Source organism: Paralichthys olivaceus, chromosome 18 (genome assembly GCF_024713975.1).
Source record: "Paralichthys olivaceus isolate ysfri-2021 chromosome 18, ASM2471397v2, whole genome shotgun sequence".
Classification (NCBI taxonomy): domain Eukaryota; kingdom Metazoa; phylum Chordata; class Actinopteri; order Pleuronectiformes; family Paralichthyidae; genus Paralichthys; species Paralichthys olivaceus.
The window spans coordinates 17,023,055-17,049,334 of record NC_091110.1 but is presented as its reverse complement, the minus strand read 5'-3'; the positions used below and the strand labels follow the sequence as shown (position 1 = coordinate 17,049,334).

The following is a 26,280-nucleotide window of genomic DNA, read 5'->3' as shown; positions in this document are numbered from 1 at the left end:
TTTTACGTCTCTGCTTCTTTACACACTTTCAACAAAGGCACTTTTCTGAAAGAATGAAATGATTTTGATAAAATCTTTATTTAAAGTCTTTACATGTGAAGATAAAACCATATCAAACGCTAGCAAAGTGTACAAAAAAATTAGTTAGCCGCAAAAACTAACAACTATAAATCCTGAATAAAATATTGATGCAAGTCTTTAAAACAAAGCAGAAACTAAAGAACTACTTCATTTAGATGTGAGGGTTTTTCCCTCTTAAGTCAAAAGATGAGACAAGTCAGAGAAGAGAAGCAGCTTCGTGGTCACGCTGCGAGTGAACGTGACCAGTAACAGTTTTAAATTCATCTTAGTGTGGTTCTAAATATACATAGTTCATTTGCTTAGTAGCTGTAGCTTAATAATCTTGGCCTGTTACAGCAATAAATCAAACATATAGAGCATAATGTAGTAAAATACTGTAACAGGCTTTTATATTCCACAAGAAAATAATGAATAAAAGAAACACATCAATGCCATTAAACATGGGCCAAGTTGAGACAAACAAAAAAAGTCAAAGGTAAACCAGGGCTCCACATGAACACGAGACACTCGGGACAAGAAACGTTAGGGACAAACAATCTCAGGAGAAGTAACAATATGTCAAATTTACTTTTTTGTAAATTCAAAATTCAGAGGTGAAAAAGTTGAACAGGACGTTTCTGGATAATATTTGGTTTTTAAACCAGAACTGATATATAGTTGGTCAATTAAAGAAAGAACAACGTGCTCGGCTCAGACGTACGAGACCTACACAGTTAAAATGATGTTTGTTACTTAAACATTGTTTAGGTTGTTCTGTTAATATATTTGTGTTAATATGTTCTGTAAAACTTATAAATTATTTATATATTAGTGATGAATTTTATCATTAGGTCGTATTGAATCTGGAGCCATTACTTCTGTTAATGATCTTTTTATCTGACAGAAAATGTTCTGCAGTGTCAACAGAACTTATTTTAAATCCACATTCTGAACGTAACAGATATTCATTTAAAACTGAGTAATGAGTTGAACCTTATGACGCTGTGGATCAGTGTGAGGCGTAAAATATTCTCCACAAAAATAAAGAATAAGGCTCGTCCTTCACAAGTGTTAATGTAGAGCCCTGGAAACTATAAGAAACTACACTTGACTACAGAGATATATGTATGTATATGTATATATATATATATGTATGTATTACATATATGGTAACACTACTGAGCGAGACATGGACGAGACACTGTCATGTACATTGACAACACTCCTGCTATTTATATGTCAGAAGGAGGAACAACACATGAACTGCATATTAAGTGGCTTGTTGCACCCAGACAGAAAGAAAGAGACAAGATAGTGCTGTTAAAATCAAACATGCAGTCATAAAATCATAGTGTTCTCTTCAAAGTGCATAGAAGACAGCTCTCAGACTGTAAAATGAAGCGATGGCAGTTAGTTAAGGCCTTTGGCTGAAAGATTTGCATTAAATGTCAGTCGCTGCTTCATCGTCAGCAGACTGAAGGCTGGGGGGGGGGTTCAATGTGTATTTGGCGGACGAAGATGAGAATTTATGTTAATGTGAAGTGTTTGTTTTATTTTCTCCACCATCCTGAATGTTATATATACTGTGTATGAATAGAAAGTGAACTGTAAACATATGACAGGCAGCAGTAGAATCTCTGTGACCCCCTCACCCAAGTCGTAGCTTGTAATCTGAGATGACAGCGATGACAACAGAGTGTGTTGGCATGTGTGTTCCTGCACTATTTCTATATCGCTGACCAACCCTCACTTTCTAAAGGGGTCATTTTAATACTTAGTAAAAGTAGTATTTGTAGTAGTAGTATATGTTCTCAACAGTTGAGTGTGTTCATGCATTCATACAGATACTGTATTTACAACACTCTCCTTGTTGAAGCTGAGAAATGAGTGGAATAAATGAAGTTCAGGTTCATGTTTGAACCATTTTACTTTGAAATCCAGTGAAAAAAATGGCACAGCTAACAGCTAAAAACCAGAGGTAGGTTTCTGAGGATTGGTGGTAAAGCCAGTAGAGCCCTCAGATGGATATAGTGAAAATAATTATGGCATGATGAAAATGGCAGTGGTCGTAGTAGTGCCATGTCAACAGGGGATATTAGTTATATAAACACTAGAATGTGTGTGTGTGTGTGTGCACAGTTGTAAGGCTGCATATCCAGCTGGCACTTTGCTTTAAAGTGTTTGAGAAAGGGATGATGAAAGGTTTGGGCTTCCTGCCTCTGTTTTGACAGTCAGGGGAACGTGCAGGATAAAAGCTGAACCACCTGCTGCGGAACGCGTCGTTCACAATAACCTTTTTTAAATACTGTACAGCGACGCATCTGCTTTGGTCAGATCTGAGCAAACATGTGACACAAGTTACATTTCAGTTTTTTTTTTTATTTCACCTCTTCTTTTTTTACGACAGATCTAAAAGAATAATTTTCTGCAGAATTGGCAGTTTGGAACATGATAACCAAAAACCCACAGGCTTGAGATTGGTCATGATTACTAAACGACAGAGAGGTGGGACATATACCTGTGTGTAGGCTGGCGGTCGACTATCGGCTTTGTGGTGAGTTTAAATGCAAAGAGAGTTTCAAGTGTTGGACTTTTGAGGAAAGCTTGATGCTTCATGAGCCAAAATCAAAACTTCCTGAACTGGACACAGGGACTAAATATGTGTGTGTGTAAATGGTGTGTGAGTTTGACTGACGAGTACAAAGACCCCTTAGTGTTTCATGAAGGCTTGCATCATGTCCAGTGGCAGCGGGAAGATGATGGTGGAGTTCTTCTCGGCGGCGATGGTGTTGAGGGTCTGAAGGTAGCGCAGCTGCAGGGCAGACGGAGACTCTGCGATCACCAGGGAGGCCTCCTTCAGAGCCCGAGAGGCGTTCATCTCTCCCTCCGCTGCGATCACCTGGAGGAGGAAACAGGAAGGAAGAGCGGTTTCATGTCACATAAGAAACCTCAATATCAACAGTTCGATCTGTCGTTGTTAGGAACTTTATCAACTGTTTTTTTCTTTGACAAATATTCTGGTCTAGAAATGATACAAATCAATTGTGGTTTTCTCAAATTACTAATATAAAGGAAATGTAATAAATGCAACCATTATCATGAGTTAATCTGCAGTAAATACTGGTGTGAATCTACGTTACTTATGTTGCATGAATTGTGTGTGTTTCTCTGCTGACTTGTCATTTCTCTTTCCTGATCTTCTTACCTTGGCTCTGGCCTCGCGGCTTGCCTCCGCCTCAGCCGCCATCGCTCTCTGGAGCTGAAGGGGCAGCTTGACATCTTTGATCTCAACCCGCTCCACCTTGATCCCCCATTCATCAGTTGCATCATCCAGAGTTGACTGAAAGGGCAGAGAGACGAGTTCTCTAAAGGGACCTTAATCGACGAGCCACCATAAAAGTACTACTTGCCCACACACACACACAGTTATCTGCTCAGCACAGATAACTGTGACAGAAACAGCCAACATTTATTTATCAACGCAAAAAAAAAAATGACCTCGCCCTCTTCTTTAGAAGCCAACTGTCTTGTATTGTTCTAAACTGTCCAGCAGAGGGAGCTCAACCAGGTTTCTGTCTTTATAAAATAACTTCAATTTGGAGTAAATGTTGTGTAAGAGGTGACGCCAGGTCCAAACATCTGGAAAAATATTAGGTTACTGCAATTATTTGAAATTTTAAACCTGTAATTGTTATTTAAAGTGCATGTCTTACTTTAACTTTTATAAATGATTGATGTTTTTTCTAAAGTCTTTAAACTGGCACCATCTGCCTGCACGTGCCCCCCCCCCCTCTTCTTCTTTCCCTTGTCCTGCACATGAACACTAGACGCCTCCTTGTTGCTGATTGGCACTTTGTTGGATTTCTTGTCAACTTACACAATGTGTGTAACTGCTGCTTATTGTTACCTGCATGCTGTGCGCGATCTCTTCGCGGTCAGACAGGATCTCCGCCAGGTTCTTGGTTCCCAGGACGTTCCTCAGCGTGGTCTGGGCGAGCAGTCGGGTGGCGGCGTCGGCATTGGTGATGTTAGCCACGGCCAGAGTGGCATTCTGGACCCGGTAGTACACCACACCATCCACACTCACGGTCACAGAGTCTTTGGTCAAAACCTGAGAAGGAAACAGGAAGAAAATGTTTAATCCCAAAAAGTGCATTAGTTTCAGAAATTTGCCCAAATATATTGATATTCTTTGAATTTGACATTGTCTTTGCTGAAAGTACTTGGGACTGTGCATTTCCTACCTCTTGTGGTGGGATATCGAAGGTGATGGTGCGCATGTCTACGTTAATAAAGCTGTCAGTGCAGGGCAGGATGAAGAACAACCCTGTGGAATCACAAGAATAACAAAGACTAAAGCACTGTCAACACAATAATGAGGAAGCGTCTTCACAAATGTTTGAAAACGGTGCAGTGAATGAAATTCTGACAGAAGGCTAACTCAAGCTCTCTGTAAGTCTGCAGCTGTGCCGACAGCGACGCAAAGCTGTGGATATTTGCAGCTTTCATGAGCCTGTTTCACTTCAATAATTGAATTAGTGCAATAAACACTACCAGGCATGTGCCTGAGTGAAATAGACATGTGCAGTCATTTAGCTAACATTAATACCACGCCAGTTAGGGACTTGTGGGCTGCATTTCCTGTCAGGATATTGTGTATTTAAATGCTGGGAACACAACCATCTGCTCGTGCCGCTTCCGCCACAACATTCCCAGCATTCTCTACTATTTTAGCTCCTGTCTTACTTGTACAGACAGTGTCTCTAAGAACCATCTTGTGACACAGAGGAAAATTCCACACATAAAAAAAGCTTTGTTCATCAATAAACAGATCTGTTGATACAAAACAGACCTCATACAAATGTATTGGTACATGTTGGAAGTCACTATTAAATAACAGCTGCTGTAGATGGAGACGGGGCGAGATTTCAGGGGTAGGGGTGAGGGGCATTATGGGAAACCAGATGCAGAATTCAACTTTGGCACTTGGTTCCTTCAGCTACTGAGGAACGAGAGGTTTTATTGGCAGAGAGCTATTATTACCGTGCGCTGTCATAAAAAAGGAGCCCCTGACTCTCTGAGGAGTCACATTTCAGCATTTTGAGAGGACACAGCCTGGTTTTCAGATCCAGTAAAAACAAGAAATCAAAACGATAAAAGAGACAGTGAATTATGAGCTATATGCAAATTAATCCTTGTGGGAGTCTGTATTTTTATTTAAACAAATTCACTGCCTTTCATAAGAGAAGAGGCATCAGTGAGAATAGGATGATAAAGGCATTAAGATCTCCAGCAGACATGTGCCAGAGCATTGCCAGACAATCGGCTCTGGAGTGGGGTCTCAGTTAGTTGTGTACATACAAGTGCTCGTCTATGTGGCGGCATGCCAACTGGTTGAACTTTGACCCGGGATATTGTGTTGATGTTATTATTGACACAACATATTTTTCAAATTCAATTTGAACCAGTGATTTTACAATGATGACGCCTGTCACCTTGCCCACTTGAGAGCAGGAAGTGGAAGGGAGGGAAACTACAGAAATTGGCAGCTGCCTCACAGCTCAACACTGTGATTTTTAATCAGCTGGTTATCGCACGGAAAATTTTGGGAGCAATAAAAAAAAAAAACCTAATCTGGAATGTATTTCAGTGCATTTACTATTGTTTGGATTTTTGTTCACAGTAACAACAACTAAATATTCATCCCTCTTCAAATACTTATGGTCTGCACTGCACAGTATACATCTGCATACTCTTTGAGCCTCTGGGTTGTCATAGCAACCTACGTCACAGGGCCGACTGCAGCAGGAGTCATCAATCAGAAGTCGAAACACATTAAAGACGAAGGACCAGACCAGTGAGGTCGGCTGAAGAGCTGGTCATGTGACTTTTCACTACAGCTTCCAGCAGAGGGACAACGCCCAAGAGTCACAGACCCGACTGCACCACGACAGCGAAGCAGTTCTTAGTAGAAGAGAAGGGGCTTAGGACTAAAACTGACCCACCACACATAAGGTTATATTCACTCCCATCTTCCCCAGGCTGATCATCTTGTCAGGGACATGGTCACGTAACGATGATCATCTGTTTGTGTTTCTAAGCTCCTTGATACTTTAGCTCGAGAAATGTATTTTAGTTTGGGTCTAAACAGCAGCTGAAAGGATATTGAAACAACATCACATAAAAATAATATCATAAATTATGAAAATAACTGGTGAATTGGATGTTGGGAAAAATTATATACAGGTGAAAAACAAACAATGGTCTCTGACCTGGTCCTTTGGCTCCTCCTCGCAAAATGCGCCCCAGGCGAAAGATAATGGCTCGCTCATACTCCTTCACAATCTGTGTACAGAGCAAAAACCACACAAATGGCTTATATGTTCCCTTTGTCTTCCAAGAGCAATTACCTTGCTTACTTAGGGTAACTTTTAATTAAGTAAAAGCACAACAACAGGTCAACAGCTTCTAAAGGCAGTTAAATAAATACACATAATAAAGGGGATGAGTCTGCAGCACAAACTCCAGAGTTTCCAAAACACTGAATAAACAGACTGAGCCATCCACAGTAATTTACCCTCCACTATACCCAGCCAGCTTGGCTCGCACAGTGGAAAATAAACAGTGAACTTGATAAGCGGCTGACCTTAATGCACATCCATATGGAGATGGGAAAGGTAACCAGCATGAGCAGCAGGGAGAACCCCACCAACAGCCAGCCACACAAGCCAATGTCAGTTTCTGGATTCTCCAAAGCTGGAAGAAAAAAAGGTAAACACATGAATTCACCTGATGCACATTAACACTAAGAAAAAATAAATCAAAACAGATTAAGAATAAAACAACAAACAGCATTTAACACACTTCAAAATGGTGGTAAATTCTTTCAGAAATGTTGTTAAACCATCTATACGCTCTGATTCTGTCATGCATCAGTGCAGCTTTCATCCATCTCTGAAAACCCACACCTTGAAAAAAGTATATTAAGGGTGTAACAGTATCTGAAGGGCAAAGATTTGGGGGTGGGGCCTTCGGTAGGGCACACATGTGGTCTGAAAAAATGAAGCCACTGCATCTGCAGAACTTTTTGAGTGTGAGGAATTAAATTTGAAATTTAAGCTGCTTCTTGCCAACAATTCAGACCAGGGACAACACACTAACAAATAGTGTGTTGTATGAGCTTCTGTTCAACCCAGAATGAGCCTGAGAGAGAACTAGCTCTGCCTGACCCTGATGTTTTCCACAATTAGAGGTACATGCAGTTTAATAAAATCAGGTAGATAGCCCAGCCAAACACGACCCAACCCGAACCTGACCTGAATGTTATTTAAAAATGTTTCTCTGAGACCAGCCCAACTGGGTCTGGTGTTCTCAATCTAAAAACAAATTGAATGAAATGGCAAAAGTAATCAATGTTTTGATTTCTTGTAAATGTACTTTATTTGCAGCCAGTAGCAAGAGTGACACTAAGAAAGATGGCATTGTCTGTTCGGTAAACTAGTGTTGAATCAAGTTAACGTTGTATCTCTTGTAAATCGCAGTACCGAAGACCACACCAAACCGTACCGCGATGTTTGTGTACCGTTAAACCCCAAATGTAAAAGATTAGTCACATTTAAAGTCATCTCCATCCACGTGCCACACCCACTGCTGTTAGGATTAAAAAAAAACACTGAGGTCAGTCACATCCTCTGTTTGCACCATTATCTGAAACATGACATGCAACCAGGCAGCGGCTTGAGATTCGTACCTTGACCATCGAGTATTTGATGCCTGCCTGGACCTACACACAAAGTTCACATGTCAAAACTTCAAGCAATGTTACATGTGTGCAATCAACGTCTTTAAGCACAGTCGCCATTACTGGTGTGTTGTTATTCCCTGTGGTGGGAAATGTGAAAACAATGAACAGCAAACAATTGTCGATCCAGAGCTCAAGCCATTATTACCGACTTCTCCTTCTTCTTATTATTATTATTACTATGATTATTATGAGGGCAGCCGCTGGATGAAGCAGGTGGTGTCTCTACATGTCGCAGAAGAATACACTAGTTGTAGCAGAGAGCTATTAGAGACTAGCTGAGAGGGAGAGGCTGCGTGAGGAGGACATTTCCCGGACATCCCTTTAAACACAGAGGTTCAATAATCGATACTGGTTCGCACTGAGCAACAGTGATTCCTCCACTGTGTGACTAAAAGAAAATGCTAACTAGTCTAAGCTAGTTCGACACAGACTATACTGAGCTGGCTCTCAGTTAACACAATTTTAACTACGAAACAAGCCTCCGTGGATAAATGTATAAATAAACAACCATCTAACCCTCAGAGGAACAATGGTTTAAAACAGGTTGGGTTTCGCTAACTCTGGTTTTTTTTAAAAAAGCAATCGGCTTCATCCGGGCTGTGATTTTTTACTCGTGTCGCACTAATAAACCCACCGTCAACAATCGTTACGCCCGCTAGCATTAGCATGCGAGCGGAGCAGGCCAATTAGCGGTAGTTTAGCCGGAGTGAGCTAACACTGCTGCTAGCACTTAGCTTGAGGTTTTCACAGCAGGAGGCTGGAGACACAGTCTGGGTCTGTGGTGGAGGGGGAGGGGGACTGACCCCCAGAAAAGAGTCAGGCCTTACCCGACTGACGGTCTCTTCCTCTGGGTTCCTTCATGGTGACCTCTTCGCCGTCGGCGTCCATTAAAAAAAAACAACCTGTGTGTGTGTCTCCGGTGTGTGTTTGTGTGTGTCTCCGGTGTGTGTCCTGAGGTGCCCGTGTCTCTGTCTCCCTGAGCTTTGACTCGCAGGTTACTGGTTCCCGGGTTTGTAGAAGTGGGCGTGGTTCAGCCTGTTGATTCTTAAAGAGACAGTTCACCCCCCCAAAAAAATAAATTCTCTCACAAAACACAAAAACACTGGAGGAGTTTCAGAGGTAAGCAGAAATACAGAAATATAATAAATAATAAACTGTTGCAGCCACATCCCAGTGAACTATCCCTTTACAGGCCTGTTTTCAAATAAATCTTTTCTCTATATTTAGAACAAATGAAAACAACCTTTAGGCATCATAAACAATATTCTAGGCCTCTTCTCAGGGATTCATTTGTCAGCTGGGTCTCAAACAAGGCTTCTTCAAATGTGTCCTTCTGTTTTCAAGCAACAGAGGCCCCCGGAACACACCTGGTATTGAAGTGTGGTTTGTGTGTGTGGTGCACGTGTGAATGCACTTAGATCGGACACAGACTTGATCATGCCCGACACATCTGATCACAAGATGCATGTGGGGCTACATTTTAAATCCAATTTCAAATGGGACATACCCAACGAAGAAGTTCAGCAACAATAATGGTAAAAATAAATTGTGTCCCCACGCTCACAGGAGCCCCCCCCCACAGGCCTCAGAGATACCAGCGGTGCAGAGGGAATAAAGCACGGCCCATCTCTGTGTCAGCTGGCAGCTAAATTAGCCAGCACTTCAAACTAGCTAATCTCAGCTGGCTATTTATAAACCACAGTGCAGGATTAGTTAACAGCTGACAGACAGCACATTCTCCCAGTAATAACATCCCAAATTAACTCCATGTTGTAATTTTGTCTATAAATCTGAAGCTACTGCAAACCACTCATGTTATAGCATTTGTGAGCAAGATTATTTGTTCTGGGATGGAAAGGAACCTTTGTGGCAGAGACACCAGTTGGAGAACTACGACCGTTTACCCCTTCAGTCTCAGCTCCAATCATTTCAGTGAGCGAGCTGTATTTCGAGTTCAGGTGGCATGTTCAGAAAATCCAGGCGATTCCAGTAAGTGAGATTATCCTGGGAAAGCAAAGGGACGGTGGAGTATGCATGTCGGAGTGGCCCAGAGCTCCATCGCATCTAATCCTCTTTTAATTAGGGTGAGAGAAAATGCAGGACCCCTCCTGGATTAGTCACAGCACATTGACAAAGCACCAAGCTGGGACCAGTGTACAGGACTGCTGGCCAGTGTGGCCACTTAAGGTGCAGCAAAGACCCTCTCAAGCATGAAACCCCCCCCCCCCTCCCCCGTCCTTCATCTCCCTGCAGTTACCTGGAGTTTGTCCTCTGTGCATCTAAAAAAACAAAGCATCTCTGGTCTTTGTTGAACTGAGAGGATAAGTTACAGCATATGATTCGCTCATTTCCAATCCTTCCCCCTGTTTTTCCACTCTCACTTGATGGGATACTGTATCTGCGGTCACACTCGCTCCCTATTATCCACCCTTTTTGCTAAGCCTACAGGGTACTTTGCCCTCCTCGTTATCTCTCCCCATCCCTAACTATCTCTCTTCATGCTCCGTCTGTCCGTTCTCTCCATCCCTCCTCCTTTTCGTGGCCAATAATGGAGGCTCAGTCTCGTGCTGATGGGGATTGAGGCGAACAAAAGAATCAATTAAGAGCCAAACACTGTAGTCTGTGCTGCCACCTCAGATCTCTGAACATGTACAGACGCTGTGTCACAGTACAAAGTAACACAAGTTCTTACAAGGCTTCAGGTCCACATGCTGGGGACACATAAACTCAAAGAATTCATGATATATACAGAGCAAATTATAGGTTTTACTGCAATGCATCTAAAGCAGTTATGCAACAAAGATGTTTCTTGTGTTCTCAGGACTTCTGGTTGAAAACAGAGAAGCTTCAGGAGAATGATCTGATCAAAGAACAACAACCAAGTGAAAATGTCTGTGGTGTTAACCCAGAAATACACAGTTAGCATGAAATGTGATGTGTGATAAATGTGTAATGTGACGTCAGAGTGGACTGTAAGAGTCATGTATGTTGATTGTACTGCAGGAGCTCGATCATTGGCCACTAGGGGTCATTGAGGTGGTTCCAGTGAGTTGCAACCAAAAGACAACGTGTGAACTGAAAAGATCTGGTGTTACTAAACATGTCTACTGAAACAGAAGCGGGGATTTAATTAAACAGAGCACAAAAATGTGTGAAACAGGATTTTTTCGGTCAAAATGCATCGAGAGGAAATCCTGACCACAGATAGAAGTTTGATACTGAGTGTGTCAGGCCTCTCAGGAGACACTGACTCACTGCAGCCTCACAGGTTTGGGTTGAAACCAGCTGAAGGTGACGGACATTTTACTGATCAAATGTCCTGAGTCACTGCTCTCCTCTGTGACACTCGTGTCATTTGTCGTTTGTGTCTCATCGACAAAATCTGAGTTCATCAATGAGCTTAACAGAGAGTCAGCACACTAACTCAGCTTAGTGCATCATGTTTTGTAAATAAATGTATATTACATCTATCACACAAGGTCGTGAGTAATCTTGAAAATCTTTGGTCATAAATAATAATATAATAACACATTTTTAGAATTTTCCATACAGGTCGACAAATAATCAGTTAATCAGTATGAGTGATTTCTTTAAATGAAAGAAAGTAAAGATTCTCTGATTTCAGTTTCTAATTACATGAACATGTGAACATCTTTGGTTTGTGGACAAAACAGGACATTTGAGGAGGCCATCTTGGGACTTTGGAAACACAGAGCGACATTTTCGGACATTTTCTGGACCAAAAAACTGATCGATTAATCAAAAAGATGTATAATGAAAATTATAATTAATTACAGCCCAGATGCTGACAAATATAAAAAAATAATGAAAATAACCACGTCACACTAACTAACAATAATCATGATAACCATAGTATTTGTTTATTACGACCTACTGATATCCTGTCTGGTGTTAAATATATATATTAGTGTAAAATTAGACTGTATGATTTAATCATAGAAGAATAAAATAGCCTGACTGAGAAATGGTCAGACAGTGTTTCCTGCCTCACAGCCTGTGACACTGGGTGGCAGCATGTCCCTCTGAACAGAGAGATCTCACCTCGCGCCTCCAGCAGAGGAGCTCGCTCTGTGGGAAGTGAGGGTCTCTGAGGGGGACACGTTGGAGGTTTTTCTGTAGAGATGTCAAACAGCACAGAAATGCGTCTAAATCACGACCGAGCGTCACTTTAAATCACCCCTGTCCAACCGGATGGAGGATATGAGATTAAACTGCTGGTTTTTGTGTTTTGACCCAATGTTCTGTCACTAAAAAACTTTTATTCAATCAATGAAAGATTTAAAAAATAAACCAATGAGAAGCATTAGATGTCCCTCATTTTGTTTTCTATATAAATGTCCATATTATAAAGTTATAGGTCATTTAAACATACCGTTCTTGGGGCTTGTGAAAAATATACCATGCTATATTACTTTCCATGTAGTTATTTACCTTATTTGTTTTTTATTGATTCCTTTATTCTTTCAGGAACCCAGCAGCACATAAACTAATCTACAGTGTAACCTAGAGCTGCTGTTCTATTACCACTGTGGTATTTCATCCAATGAGATCTGGCAGCAGCGAGTTCTATTCTAACAGACCTGACTACAGTCAGAAAAGAATCCTGTGGGGATTTATCAACTCTGCATGAAAGAGCAAGTCGGGTCAATTATAAAATCACACTTCTATATTCCTCTTTTCTGTTTCCAGGCCGGCTACATTCCCACAGAATCAAATGCAACACACACAAAAAAAGAAACATTTCCATGATTGTACTGTATATAACACCAGATTATCCTGGAAAAGTCCGTGAATAAGCCTCCGACGTACGAATTTCACTCCGAAAAGTTGACGGTGAAGACAGAGGTCACAGAGGTCAGAGTGAAGATAAGCTGAGAACTTGTAAATCCCGTCAATCTGTTTTCAAATTACTGCAGTAACAGCATGCGAGGTGTTGTTTCCGTGTATTATGGTAATGTAATAGCTGAGGCAGGCCTTGGTCTGCAGCTCGTGTTTGTTCGCAGGTACCGCGCTCGCTGCGTTTGGCATTCTGCTCCACTTCTCCTGCTGAAATGAGTTCTCTCTCTCTCCCTCTAAACTTACAGAGGATGCGGCGCCCACACAGCTGTTCTCCCCTGAGCTGGCGTACATAAAACATAAAAGGCGAGCCTATATGAAAAATGCACAGAGCGCTGGAATATAATGTGCTTGATAACCTGCTGCTGTCGGGCAGGAGAGAGATAAAGAGAGAGGCCTGCCCTGGATAGATTCCTTTTTCTGCAGAATTCGTTTGACTGCGGGTTTGGATGACTGCCTGTGCAAACATTTGCTCACTACGCTCAATCCATGGATCACATTACAAAGATTGATTGTTCACTTGCCTCTCACCCTGCACTATTTCATTGGCCGATATCAAATCAAATGGGATTCTTGAAAGGGGAGAATCTGAGGGGTGGAGTTGTTATGCACAGAATAAGTAACTGTGCCTCTCAGGCAGATGTGAGTGAGCTTGCACGAACGTGTGCGTGTGTTTCCAGCAAATTCCTCCCCATTGTTCTTGAGGTGAAGTGAAATGCCGAAGTGCCAGGCGGAGAAAACAAATCAAAATGATTGTTACAGCTGAAAGAGTGGCACCTCGCATCGTGTTTCCACGCCGTCATACCACCATGTAAATTAGCCGAGCCGCTGCGCGAACTTGCAAGGCAATTAATTTGTGACACGCAGGTGCCTCACGTACCTACCGCTGAGTGATTGCAAAGTTCACAAAGAGGGAAATTAAACAAGGGAAACACCGGTGTTCTCTTTGGAGAATTTGTAGTTCCATTAAAGCTCGGTGGGTTTGCGTTGCGGTGGCACAAACACTGCATCCTGTGGTTGTGCCAAACCCTGGCTTATAATCATCATTTCAGCTCGAGCAATTGCCAAATATTTACTCAGTTGTTTTTAGGGCCTCTGGGTACTGTATCAAGAAGCCTAACTAAGAAAACAATTGTTCAGGAGGCAGAGCGAAGGAGCAAAAACTCATAATGCAGCGATGTGAAAGTGCCTGCGGTCCGACGGAGCGCTGCGGAGAACCAGATCGAAACAGACATTACTCTCAGTTCAAGGTGACCCGAAGCTTTTACCCCAGTCGCTTCCAACCAACTACACCAGCCAAAGAGAATCAGATCTATAACTCTAGAAATCTGTGCAGCGGCTGGACGCCCTCCCCTCCCTGCTGTAATCAATAGAAAAGTGAAAACGTGTGAGATGGTGATGTTGGTGTCAAAACTGCTCAAGAGGAAGTAAAGAAGCTGGATCAGGTGCTTTGACCCCAGGGACGGAAGGTCAGCACACAGGACGCTGGGCTTTCTCTTCAGCTAACCTGCTTTCAAAATAACCAAACTGCTCCTGGAGACCCCGAGCAACAGCAGATTAGCCCCCCTCTGCTGCGGCGCGTCCTCCCCTGCAGCCGACGTGGCCCGCGCTCCCTTTTTCCATTTCCCCTCCATGTCTTCCTCCCGCGCCGTCATTTTCCTACACCCTCCTCGCCGCTCTCACCCCCTCACATCGTTAGCATTTAGATAGTTGAGAGCAGAGGAGCTTGGGTAATAGGCTTTTCCCTTCCCCTGCATCCCTCTTTCCCCTCTTGCTCAAATCAGCTGAAGTAAGAGGGATTAAATCAAAAGAACAACAATGATGATGAGAGCAACTGCGAGGGGGCGAGAGGGAGAGTGTCAGGGGGTGGCGGTGCATAACGCTTGATCGGCTGTGAGCTCATTAACCCAGGCCTTGACAGAATTGATGTTAGAGGTGATTGGAGATTATCACATTTAGGAGATACTTCATCCCCTTATCTCTCTCAGCTCCCCTCCTCCTCCTCCTCCTCCTCCTCCTGCCTTTTTCTCTCCTTTTCTCCACGGTTCCCTTTCTCTCGATTTCATCCAGGGCAGCTGCCCCTGGTTCCATTCTCCAGGGTACGGGGGGGGGGGGGGTGCATGTTTGTGTGAGTGTTTGAGGTGGGGGGGGTTATACCATCGACACCAGCTCCCGTGTCTGCTTGATCTCCTAATTCTGCTTCATTTAAACTTCATCAACTGTTCCACTGGACCGGAAGCGGAGAAGAATGAAAACAGCTTGTGTGGAAACAGCTTTTTCTCCCTCGCTCCTCTTTTGTTGTTCAATCTGATATGATTCCCTAAAGCTGCTGCAGCGGCCGACCAACGCCCACACACACACACACACACACACACTCTTCTCCTTCCATTATGAAACACACACTCTTGCTCATGCATATAGACACCTGCAATTTAAAAAAGAATTTCCTCCCTCACCAAGTCGTTTTTGTCCTAAAAGTTGAGTTCTCTTAAACATAAACTTCTAGAAGTCAACTTCACTCTCATCCAGCAGAATAAACTTTGTGCTCAAAGTGCTGAACTGATTGTCAGATCCATAAAGCGACGCAGCAACAACAATCACTTTACGTTAAGCATCCTCTGAAAACACAAATCTGAAATAACAACCCCAGATAATGTCGTCAGGATTGTGTGGGTTTATGATTTAAGACTTTAAATGTATGACATCAAAGCCTATATTATCAAGTCGGGGCTTTTTCACTTAGCAGGAAATGATTTTATAATGAAATACACTGTTGGTTGTGTTACGGGAATTGAGCGAACAAGCCTTTAAAAAATACTTTTCCATCCTTACATCCGTTCACCATGTGATCGCAACTCTATGGAAGTTCAATAATGAATTTATAAAGTTGCCCTTTAATCGACAACAGACAGACTCTGGTTCAAGTTTCTAAATTTTCTTTTCTTTTCTGTTTTACCTTTAAACTGATCATTGGGTTTTGGACCGTTGGTTGGATGAGGAACGTAATAAAAGGCGTTTCACAGTTTAATAGAACGATTAACTGATGATTTTTTAAAATACAAACTGATGATGTAAACACCTGTTAAGTTGCAGCCTTCGTTTATATTTACAGTGAATAGAAAGTTACCTGCACTTCATTGGATGCTGTTATTACTTGTTTTAAGTGATAACTCCCACTTGGGTCTTGTTTTTAAAGGTCGGTCCATTGTTTCTATCATTCAGGATAAAGTTGTTCAAACCATGTAAGATCTGGGACCACAACAACAACAACAACAACAACAACAACAAGAACACAAAAGGAGAACCCCAGGTTGAAATACCCCCCCCAACAATTTAGCCATTTATCATCCCAACTGTTTGAGTAATAATTTCACTCCCTTGAATTTCTTCCAGACGTACAAATATATGTTTGATTGATTTGTCAACTGACACATGGGACATTTTTTTATTGATGAAGCTGCGTTAGGAATTCATTCTCTGGACACAACGTGACCATTACAAAATGTTCGAGGGCCACAACTGTGAAAATAAGACCACAGTGTGGAGCTTTTTGCAGACACAGATTAGGAGAAGTCACTAATCCTGCATGCCCTGGACGTCATGCTCACCCCTCCCTCCCCCCCTCACACAGGGAAATTTAGCATGCCCTCTCGGCTGAGGCAGAAAATGAGATTACTGTATTTAAATGACTATGGTAATGGCGAGCATGCTGCCGGGCCCCTGTAGGATAAGGGATTTCTCCTGTGCTCATTGTTAGCAGTTTTGCAAAGTGCCATCGTCCTGCTCCGGCTCACAATGGGGATGTCATTTAAAAGACATTTCTCTTTCTTTCTAACTCCCCCCCTCGCTTCTTTTTATGCCCCCATGTTCCCCCGTCAGCTCGGTGTACCAGTCCCCAGGAGGGCAAATCTCAGAGTGTGTGTGCATGTGTGTGTGTGTGTGTGTGTGTGTGTGTGTGTGTGTGTGTGTGTGTGTGTGTGTGTCAACCTTCCCGACCCGCCAGTCCAGACATAAGGTGAATATTCTTCATTCAAAGCTGTAGCTCAGTGATTGGACACGGTTTGTCTGTTGTGGACGACATAATCCAATCTATGTTTGTAATGAAGTGTTCTCTCTGGAGACTGACACCATGTGTCCGCTGTGAAAACAGAGGCCAGGTGGCCAGAAGGTCAAGTGTCTAAATGTCCGGCCGTACCTGCACAACTCCGAGCATTTCCCCCGGATTGATTCTGTCATCCTAAATGTTTGGTTTTAGATTTAGAGGTTGTAAAGAAGATAAAATATACATAGTTTATTACAGTCAAAACAAACTGCAAATGAGTCGTTATTAATTCTTCTTTTTTTAAATAATATACAGGCGCAACAAACTGTCGGTGAATCAGTCAGTTGACTGAAATTTTTTTTTATACATACAGCAAATAAACACTAAATATACTAGATCAACGATTGATAGAAAGACACGAAGAAACAGATCAGTTTACCTACTTTATAGATTGATTTAATAACTTTATATATATAGATTTGCAGAAGGACATATCATCCAAATATCACATTTATGTATCGCAATAGTTAAAAAGAAAATTGATTTGTTGAATTCAAATATGGATGAATTCAAGATAAAATACAGTTTTGATGATTAAACAAAAACACCGTGTCCAATCAATGTTTTAATATAAATGAAAGTAGGTAAAAGGATTAGGAGATGATAGATTCCTGATTTTTCAGGCCTCTTGACAGTGTCATATTATTTATATATTTAAATATATATAATAAATAAATAAAGGTTATGGACTGGGTGTCAGTAACTTCTTTGATTTGTAGAATATTTTGGGCCTTATCTCTCAGGGTGGTGGGGGGTAATCACTTGTACTCATCACTTCAGTATCTCCAAAATCCCACGTCACTGTGCCACGTCAGCGATCATAGAGCAAAGGCTGGTGGCCAAACGAAATAAGAAAATGGTCCTCATGCAATGCTGAAGTTAAGCCCTGATGGTGAGACGGTGGGGGCTTTAACAAGAGAGGAGGAAAAAAGATGAGGAGCAAAGAAACAGAGGAGGACACTGGAGAGAGGGCTGCACAGAGATGGAGTGAAAGAGGAATGCACTCAGAGGGACGGCAGGACGCCGACTGCGAGGCCGTGATGTTGCTGTTGCTTTTTTCTCTGCGTCACAGAGCACTTCATCATAGGTGGGTTTTTCTCCAGGTTCCCTCCCCTCCTATCCAGCCACCATCCCCATCCCCTGTCCCTCTCTGGCTCCCAGGCCCCCCCGCCGCAAGCCTGATCTATTGGTTTTCAGCAGCGCGTGGAGCGATAAATCATGGGAATGGGGGCCGGTGATGATTAGGTTGCGGGGTACAGAGAGAGAGAGAGAGAGAGAAAGAGAAAGAGAGAGAGAGGAAGGGAGAAAAGGGGACGGATGGATTGGAGGAGGAGGGGTGAAGGTGGGCCCGGCAGCCTCGTGCACAGCAGACAGGTTACTGATGGTGTTTGTTTCTCCAAGGCCTGTACCTGTGCAGGGGGCAGATTCTCCTGGGTGTTACATAAAGGAGCTATGGGTCTGCCGGGGCCCGACGCAGACTCGACGACACATAAAGTGAGCTGGAATTACCCAGGAGCTGAGATATATACAGCCACGGCACCATTGCTTATTCTAGCCAAGCCCATTATATCAGCCCTGCTCCTGAGACGAAGAGGAGGAGGTGGCGGAGGGAGAGGAAAAGTGGGAAACGAAGACGAGCCCATGGGAGAAGAAAATGTAGATTAATACTGTTGCATATTTTACCACAATTAAAACTTCATTTGTCTAAATGTGTGGACTTTAGCCTCATTTAAGCCTGGGTAGGGGAAATTAAGAGATTGACCAGAAAAACATTCACAGCTCACGCAGGAGGAGAAAATACTTCAGATGCTGGTTTTGTTCTGCGGCATTTTTAAAAAAAACGGGTAGTTACACCTTATTTTGCCCGACTCCTGCAAACAGAGCCCCCTGTCAATTATTGATGCCTCCTCCCAATGTGATTATATAAATACTGAGGGGAATGTTGATGAGATTTGTCCAGAACCGGAGCAAAACCCGAATTTATTGCCTCATTGACAGAGATTTGCCCGTCAAGCGCCCTGTAGCCTGTCACCTTTTCTCAGGTAACAAATCCCCCACAATGCACCCAGCCGCCGTGTCTGGAGCTGAGGAGTCAGAAAAACACAAACACGAACAGGGATGATAATGAACAAGCTCGTGCGTGTGACTGAGCACGGGATGTGCCACAACAAGCGCCCCCCCCCCCCCCACTATCATATTGTACAACTCGATTTTACCCCTCGCCCATTTAATGGCTGTTCTCTGTTACTGTATGTTTCATCAGCGGCGCCGGGTGGCAGGTGGGAGGGATCCTGCCTTTGGAGGAGCGGAGAGGGGCTTTGTTTGCTTTAGTTTACACGCTCGCTCGTTGTTTGTTGCATGTTGGCGCGCCAGCTCTCTGCCGTCAGCCTCGCCATCATCGAGTCTGACAGCTCCGCGGCCATGTTTTGAAGCGCGGGGAGGAATTAAAAGATAGAGATGGGTGGGAGGAAGGGAAGGAGGGAGAGGAAGAAAAGATCCAGGTGTTGTGTGCTTTAACCTCACCTGCCGGGAGCTGATTTTTCTTTTCAGGATCTCCGGTTTGAGGTTCTGGTTGAGGCACCTTCAGAGCTAATGTGGGTGATTCTCTTCTTTTTCTCAGGTGCAGGAGGAGAGGAAGGTGGGGGGCCCCGCAGGATTACAGAGATGATCCTGCCATTCATCTTAGCTCTAAACAGAGCCCCGTCTTCCCTCCCCAAACCCTGCTAATTCCCTTTTGATGAGGCGTGCTAAATAAATCCTATTTCCACGCCTTTATTCCCAACCGACTCCTGGAGCGTAGATCAGGGACGCAGATTTTGGGGGCTTCTGCTGCCGTTTGGGACCCACAATGGAGCTTGTCTGCATGGCGGCCCATTCCGACCAGTTAGCCTCATTATGCTTTCACCCCAACACATGCCCAGTGGCCCACAAACACACACACAGAGGCCGAGTGACACATTTACACATGTAGTTCCACACGAATACGCCATGATGGCTTTGTGCAATTGCTAGGACAAATGCTGGACATCATGTCATATACTTCAAATTGGTGGTTGGAGTGTAAGAGGATACTCCAGGTGACTGTGTGTGTGTTTGTGTGTGTACGAGTGTGTGTGTGTCTCCCTCCTGTCGGCCCTTCCACTCTCACATGCTGAGCCCCTGCGCTCGGCTATGACGCTAACAAGCTCCTCCGTCTCCCCTGCTCTGTCTACACCAGGGCCCGGTTATTAATGGGGACCAGCTGGGAGTGGTGAAGGTACATGCACAGCCAGACAAAGCCCCATATATAATCATAAAGTCATAACAAACGACCCGATGTAAATGAGGATGGGAGTATTTTCAGGGAGGCTGGGTTTGGAGAGAATAGGGCCACGGATGCCGGGGCCGCTAAATGGAGAAGCGAGGCATCATCTGACATCAAAATAGTCATGCCCCCTCTTGGATGGCTGGCAAAGACCTGCCTACCTGACCTCTGACCTCCCCCTGGACACGGCAGACCGGGGGTCAAGCCTTGAGAGGCTTCAGAGCGCCGAGTGCTTCTCCGACGGCTCATTTCTCTGCTGATTGGGCAGTTGCCCCTCCGCCTCCGTACGTGTACAGGCAAACAAAAGACAGCTTTCCAGACCCTCTCCACGCTGATAGGCTCTTTGACATATGGCACCACCAGAACAGGGGCATCAGGACCTGGCTGGCGCGCAGAATCTTTTTTATTTTGAGATAAAAAAAATATGATTATGATGTATGATTACAAGCAGTGAGAATCCTGGCCTGCTCATCTGCAGTGTGTCTGCACCGGCAAGGCTTAACCAGACACATGCTTCCAATTAGCTGGGCTTCTTCATGTAAATGCTTCATAAATTATCCCCCCCTGCCTCAGGATTAGGTGCTCATAAAGCGAGCGAGCATCTCAATAAACAGCAAAGGTTGTGTGCAGAGAGCAAATTAGAGGGACAGTGTGAGGGAACAGACGTGGAATAGCAGAGGGAGGGTGGAACTGTGAGGTGATCTGGGGGAGAACTCTGAACAAACCAAACTGTATTTATAAAAAGTGCAAGAGATTGTGCTCCATCAGGGCAATGTGAGAGGTGTCATGTTACAGGAAAGTAGCTGCTCAAGTCCAAACTCTTCGCATTGTTTAAATTTTCAGGCAGTTTGTCAGGGCAGCTGGGGTGAAGTGCCGGTCACAGACACAGAGCGAGAGACAGTCCAGAATATTCTGATAACTTTCCAATTTTAATAACATGCACATTTAATTTACAGTCAACTTTAAACTCAACAGGGACAAGACATTCGTATAGAGCTTGGGAAGAGATTTTATTTTAATCAATTATTATCAAGTATTTTTTTGTTCTTCCCTGACCCATAAAATTCCATTAATTTTCATGATTATCCGTTAAATTGTGAAAACGTGGAGGAACCTACAAACAAATTCTAGTTTCATCGCTGATTATCTTGATGATTTGTTCTGTCAATAATATTTCAGAGAATACACTGTTTCCTAGAGTCCAAAGTCTTCAAGTTGACTGAGAATCCCTCCATCAATGAAAATAATAAAAATAGTTTCATGACAAGCTTCAAAGCACATTCCTGATAACAGACCCTCTGCGCCAACTGGGCTCCACAAACTAGATCATGAAATAAATGGGTCCTGCTGAACCTACTGGTGTGTTTAAGCCCCTTCTAGCTCATATGGCTGTCTGTTAAAATACGTGACGGGATAATTTGATGAAGCCTGTGCTCCCCTGTTCAATCAAACCCACAATAGCCGCAGCATTACGAGAATTAGGCCGCTTGGTTTGAGCAAAGGTGCGGGGTGAGCGAGAGGTTTTTGAATTCTGCCGGGAACGTAAAGCGTCTGTAAACACGGGGCACAAAGAGCCTTAACGCACTAAAACCTCGGGCCAAAATGGCCACACAATGGACTGTCTTATTGAATTGGCCCCGAGCTGTGGGAGAGAGGCTGTTTAAGAAGACGCAGGGTGGGAGTTAAGCTGAGAGAGAGAGAGAGTGAGATAGAGAGAGCAGCATGACAGACACTTGTCCATGTAACAGCTCTGCGGAAACTCACACCGGGCTCTCAACAACACTCTGCTTTACTGTCGATCACCAAGACACTCAGCAACACTGGCTGTCACCTATACATGTAATATAAATGCAATCTCACTTCTTCTCTGTGATATATATCGACCATCTCAGAGGGGCAGACAGAGACTGACACACACTCTCACTCACTTCTGAATACAGCACCATACACAGTCAATAACAGAATGGGGTGTGAGATTAAGCCTAAGCCCACCTTCTTTTCATGTGGCAGAGCAGCCGCTGCCCCGAGATCTGGCACCAGATGGCGCTGTGCTGGTCGGTGCCAGGAGATAATCGGGACAGATCGGGCCGCATTACTACCCATTATCTTCTAATTATTCTTGTGTGGAGCGCTGATCCTGCCGTTTGTGTAAGTGGATGGCACAGAGAGCCTGTCGCCCCCGGCAGCACGAAAATCCTCCCCGCTTCCCTCACCCCCTCTGGGAATGAAGTGAGAGATCAGCCGGGGAAGGAAGAGTAGGGAGGGAGAGGAGGAGCTGGTGGGTAAGGCAGCAAACCTGATGGAAAGGGGGAGACGCCTTTGTGAAAATAACGCAACATTCGATTTTCATATTGTGACGCCGATGTTATCAGACCCCGGAGGTGCCGGCGATCTTTGACCTCTGTGTTGGTGTTGCAGATACCGAAATCTTCTTGCGCCACAGAGCAGAGCGAGAGCAGAGCGAGAGCAGCTTCTTCCTCGTCTGATGACTCAATAAAAGTACGATAAGGAAACAGTTCAAGTCTCCCAGGCTGCATTTGCACAGTGCCAGTGTGGAAAACAGGCCCCAACCCCCCTACCCCAAAGGATAGAGCTAACTGCGCGGAGGCATATGGCTTACCATGTGCCGGGTCCCACGTGCACACACTTAAGTGCGATTCTACCCAGAACATCTTCGCTTAATTATCAGCATTTTGTTCAGCATCCTGCTATTTTGCATATTAATATCTGTCAGCTCAGAGCGTAATATGAGGAGATAAAGACTCAGGCTACAATAAAATTCCACCTTAAATGTGGAGCGCACACACTCAGCCGTATCAAGTCCCGCGGGCACAGAGTCTGACATCCTGTGTGTCTTCTCTTTACCTCTGAACCAGGTCTCCAGCGTGCACGTACGCACATATGTTTGTTTGGTGTCAGAACCTGGAGGTGACGTACGAGTGCTCGCTGTGTGTTTTGTTTGTGAGCGTGCACCCGTCACCCGACACACTTGTATCACCATCACTGTTTACCCACCGGTATACACACTTGCAAATGCCCATGGCGTTTGGTTACCAGCCTTCCGAAAGACACGTAATAAAACACGGCGTGGCACTGTTGATCAATCTCACTGGCCCACGGGCCGCACAGCGAGGGCATGTACATGCAAATGAGAATAGCTAAATGCCACTGAGGGGGCGAAAGAGGGAGGCAATCACTTCAGCTGACAAACTGCGCGGGAAGGGGGATGCAGTTGGGAAAGAGGGAGGGAGGAATGATGGGGAGGCGGAGGAGGAGAGGGGGGTTGCCTGATATCCGGGGGGAAATTTTTTATGCAAGGTGATCCCGCAGAAATAAAGACAGCGGGCTTAATTACACAAGACACTGCGAGAGATTAGTTTATCTCCACTGCATTTTAAAAGTACAGGTCAAAGAAAACCATCACCGACATCTTCTCCGCTGATAATTCTAGCTTTTCGCCGAAAAAAAGTTCAGTGTGTGTGGCAGCGACAAGAGAAAACCAGAGAGCTTGTGATTAAAATGTAAGAGAGGCAGCAGCTAAGACCCCGACCATTCTCTGCCGAGCCGGGGTCAGGTCAGCTGATCTGGGGGCCACTTGGGCAAATCCCAAACACAAACATGGCAGAAGAAAGGCCCCAGAAAGCGCGAGGAGGCTGCTGGTAAAAAGACTGATAGAAGTCGTCCATGGGAAGATGAACAGGCAGGGAGATCATGAAGGGAGAGCTGATTAACCAGCTTTTAGATCTCTGGGAAATATCCGAAGGATTGTGCCTCCAGCTCTGTAAACCCTGACCCTTAACGCTGAATCTATCAACCCTGGGAGCCGCTGTGCAACAATGAGAAGTCTATAAGCTGCTCCAAGCTGCTCTATTGACGGTTCATTAAGCCACAATGAGGACAGATAACCACTGAATTGCTGTATAGGTGGCTTTCGCATTACACTCAGAAAGGGCTTTTAGCTTACGTCACCCCAGCTTTGAAGCACCAGTCATTCCCCTAATACGAAGCAGTGAGGGTGCATTCAAGAAGCATGAGGCAGGTGTTTTCTTCTGTTCACACGCGCAGGACGTCAAACATGTCATCATAAATTCGTTGTCAGCTCCCTTCGTTGATGAAATGACATCGAGAGAGGACGTTGGATATTAGAGCCCGAGCCTGGAGCTTCATCCCACTTCAGAGCGACTTTCCCTGATCACAGAAGGAGCCGAAGATTGGTAGAAAAGCGGTTACAGAGAGATGGTCCAGTAAATAAAAGGCTACAGGTTTGATCCCTGTAGTGTGGCCGGCATGCGAGCACCTGTTAATGACTGCTGTGTGTCAAGTGTTCAATGCTTCATGCTAGCAGTGGCGACTTCTCCCGAAAGTCATTAAAAGTCGTTAAGGGATCTGGAAAGTTGGTGAACAAACTTCATAAGTTGTCAACATTCCCTGTGAAGGAATAAAAACTGGCAATGATTTGAAATTTACATCAGGTGAAGAGACGATATCTCTGTCGATCCCAAACTGGATTCTCACATTGGAATCTCCCGAATTTCTCCGGACTTTATACTAAAGGGTCAGACAGAGAAAGTCCTCAGACTCTGACACAATTGTCAGTTTGCATTCTGATTTAAATTTAAACCTGAAAGGTTGCGTTCAATTGTTTTTTTACATCTCTGCCATATGATAATTTAATTTCCCTACATATGAGACCATGTGTGCAGCATGTGCATCCAAGACCTTTGTCACGTTACACTCTCCTCTCTTTGATTTCAAGGCCTCGACCCCGACTCAATGACGCACAAAGGCACAGTAGACACTTCGCCTTCAGATAGGAGGTCAGCCCTTCCCATGAGGCTTTGTGCTCACTCTCAGGTGGAGCAACGAGAAGTCACATCTTTCTTCTCCTTCTTTTTTCTCTTGAGTCAGTCAGTGGCCGGTCCTGACCTGTGTGACAGTAATCAAAGTGAATAAAAGAGCGAGCCAGGTGGTAATTGTGTATTATTCAACTTACAGGGACGGCACGGCACGCTGCTTTAGCCTGTTGATCGCTTATGTATAATTTACCGCAATCTGTGCATGTATTATAAATGAACAGGGGTTGTGAAGTGGCAAACAGAGTGCAATTAATGTCTCGGCGCTCAGAGCGTTCACATTGACTGTCTTTAGCCTGTTTTTACGTCGCCCGTTTCTCTCCTTTTGTCCTTTTTAACCCCCCTTCCTTCTCTCTCCTTCACTTTCCCTCTTTCTTTCCCCCTGTTCCCCAGCCTCCGCCGTCTCCCTCTTTCTCTGGGACTCAACTTTGCAAAGGAGTCTGTGTGAGAGTGAGTGAGTGAGCACTCTGGAGGCAGTCAATATCTTATCAACTCCTGCCGAACGCTGACACCTTGACGTCCTTGACAGCAAATTATTACTTTTTCATGACGCAACCAGGTGCAATTACAGCAACATCTTTGCGCTGTATCCTGCTGCTCCTGCAACTGTCAAAAGGTGTTCCTGGTGGGATCCTGGAGGAGCTGAGACATCAGTCTCTCGGTCCCTCCCAGATCTCGGCAGAGACAGACTGACAGACGGGAGCAAGATGGGGGGACGGAGTGCAAAGGAAAAATAGAGGGAGCCATTCAAACATGCCCTAAGATTCAGTAAATAGTTGCATTCTACTCAAATACCTTTTCTGGGAACACTCAGGGGTTTGTTTAGAGGGCTGTTGACTGACAGCGAGAAAGTGGCAGAGTTTTGTTGTTGTTGTTCTGTAGATGCAGGTATAGTGAGAGCTAGCTGTTGCAGCTAGCAGCCCGGGTAAACAACTGTGTTTGTATTGTCATCACACGCGCCACGCTTTCCCCGCTTCACACTGGAAACCCTGTAGGCCTGATTATAAAGTTTAACCACACTTTAACGCACAACAACACTGAGGGAAAAACACCAGGTAAACCTCAATTAAGACTTCAGAGTGTCACTTTCTCCCCGTGGCGCCGCGGCAGAAGAAGAGAACACAAAGAGCCCACGAGCCTGTGATGCTACCTCTGTGAATACGCTGGATGCTGGGTGGTGGGGGAGAAACTTTGCTATCCTGGAGGTGGATGTTGCCTCATGTCTCTTTGTGTGTTTGGTGTGTCCCCTGGTTGGGAGCAGAGAGGGGAGACGTGAGGGTGTCGGTGGCATTACTGCGTC

The 26,280-nt window shown here is 44.3% G+C and overlaps 1 protein-coding gene across 3 annotated transcripts; it reads right to left on the bottom strand.

Annotated features, from left to right (window-relative positions):
- Positions 1-59: 59 nt before the first annotated feature.
- On the bottom strand, positions 60-8,866 carry stom (stomatin). 3 transcript variants are annotated; one of them, XM_020104228.2, is made up of 8 exons: positions 8,692-8,866; positions 7,811-7,843; positions 6,707-6,816; positions 6,333-6,405; positions 4,305-4,387; positions 3,968-4,171; positions 3,266-3,400; positions 60-2,959 (listed from the first exon to the last, which is right to left on the bottom strand). In XM_020104228.2, exons 1-8 carry the CDS (start codon positions 8,750-8,752, stop codon positions 2,771-2,773), a joined length of 888 nt encoding a protein of 295 aa, XP_019959787.1. In that variant the 5' UTR covers positions 8,753-8,866; the 3' UTR covers positions 60-2,770. The 3 variants fall into 3 exon arrangements, with proteins under 3 accessions (XP_019959787.1, XP_069369388.1, XP_069369389.1); XM_069513287.1 differs by lacking the exon at positions 8,692-8,866 and adding an exon at positions 8,499-8,600; XM_069513288.1 differs by lacking the exon at positions 7,811-7,843 and having other exon boundaries at positions 8,692-8,861.
- Between the last annotated feature and the right edge of the window lie 17,414 nt (positions 8,867-26,280).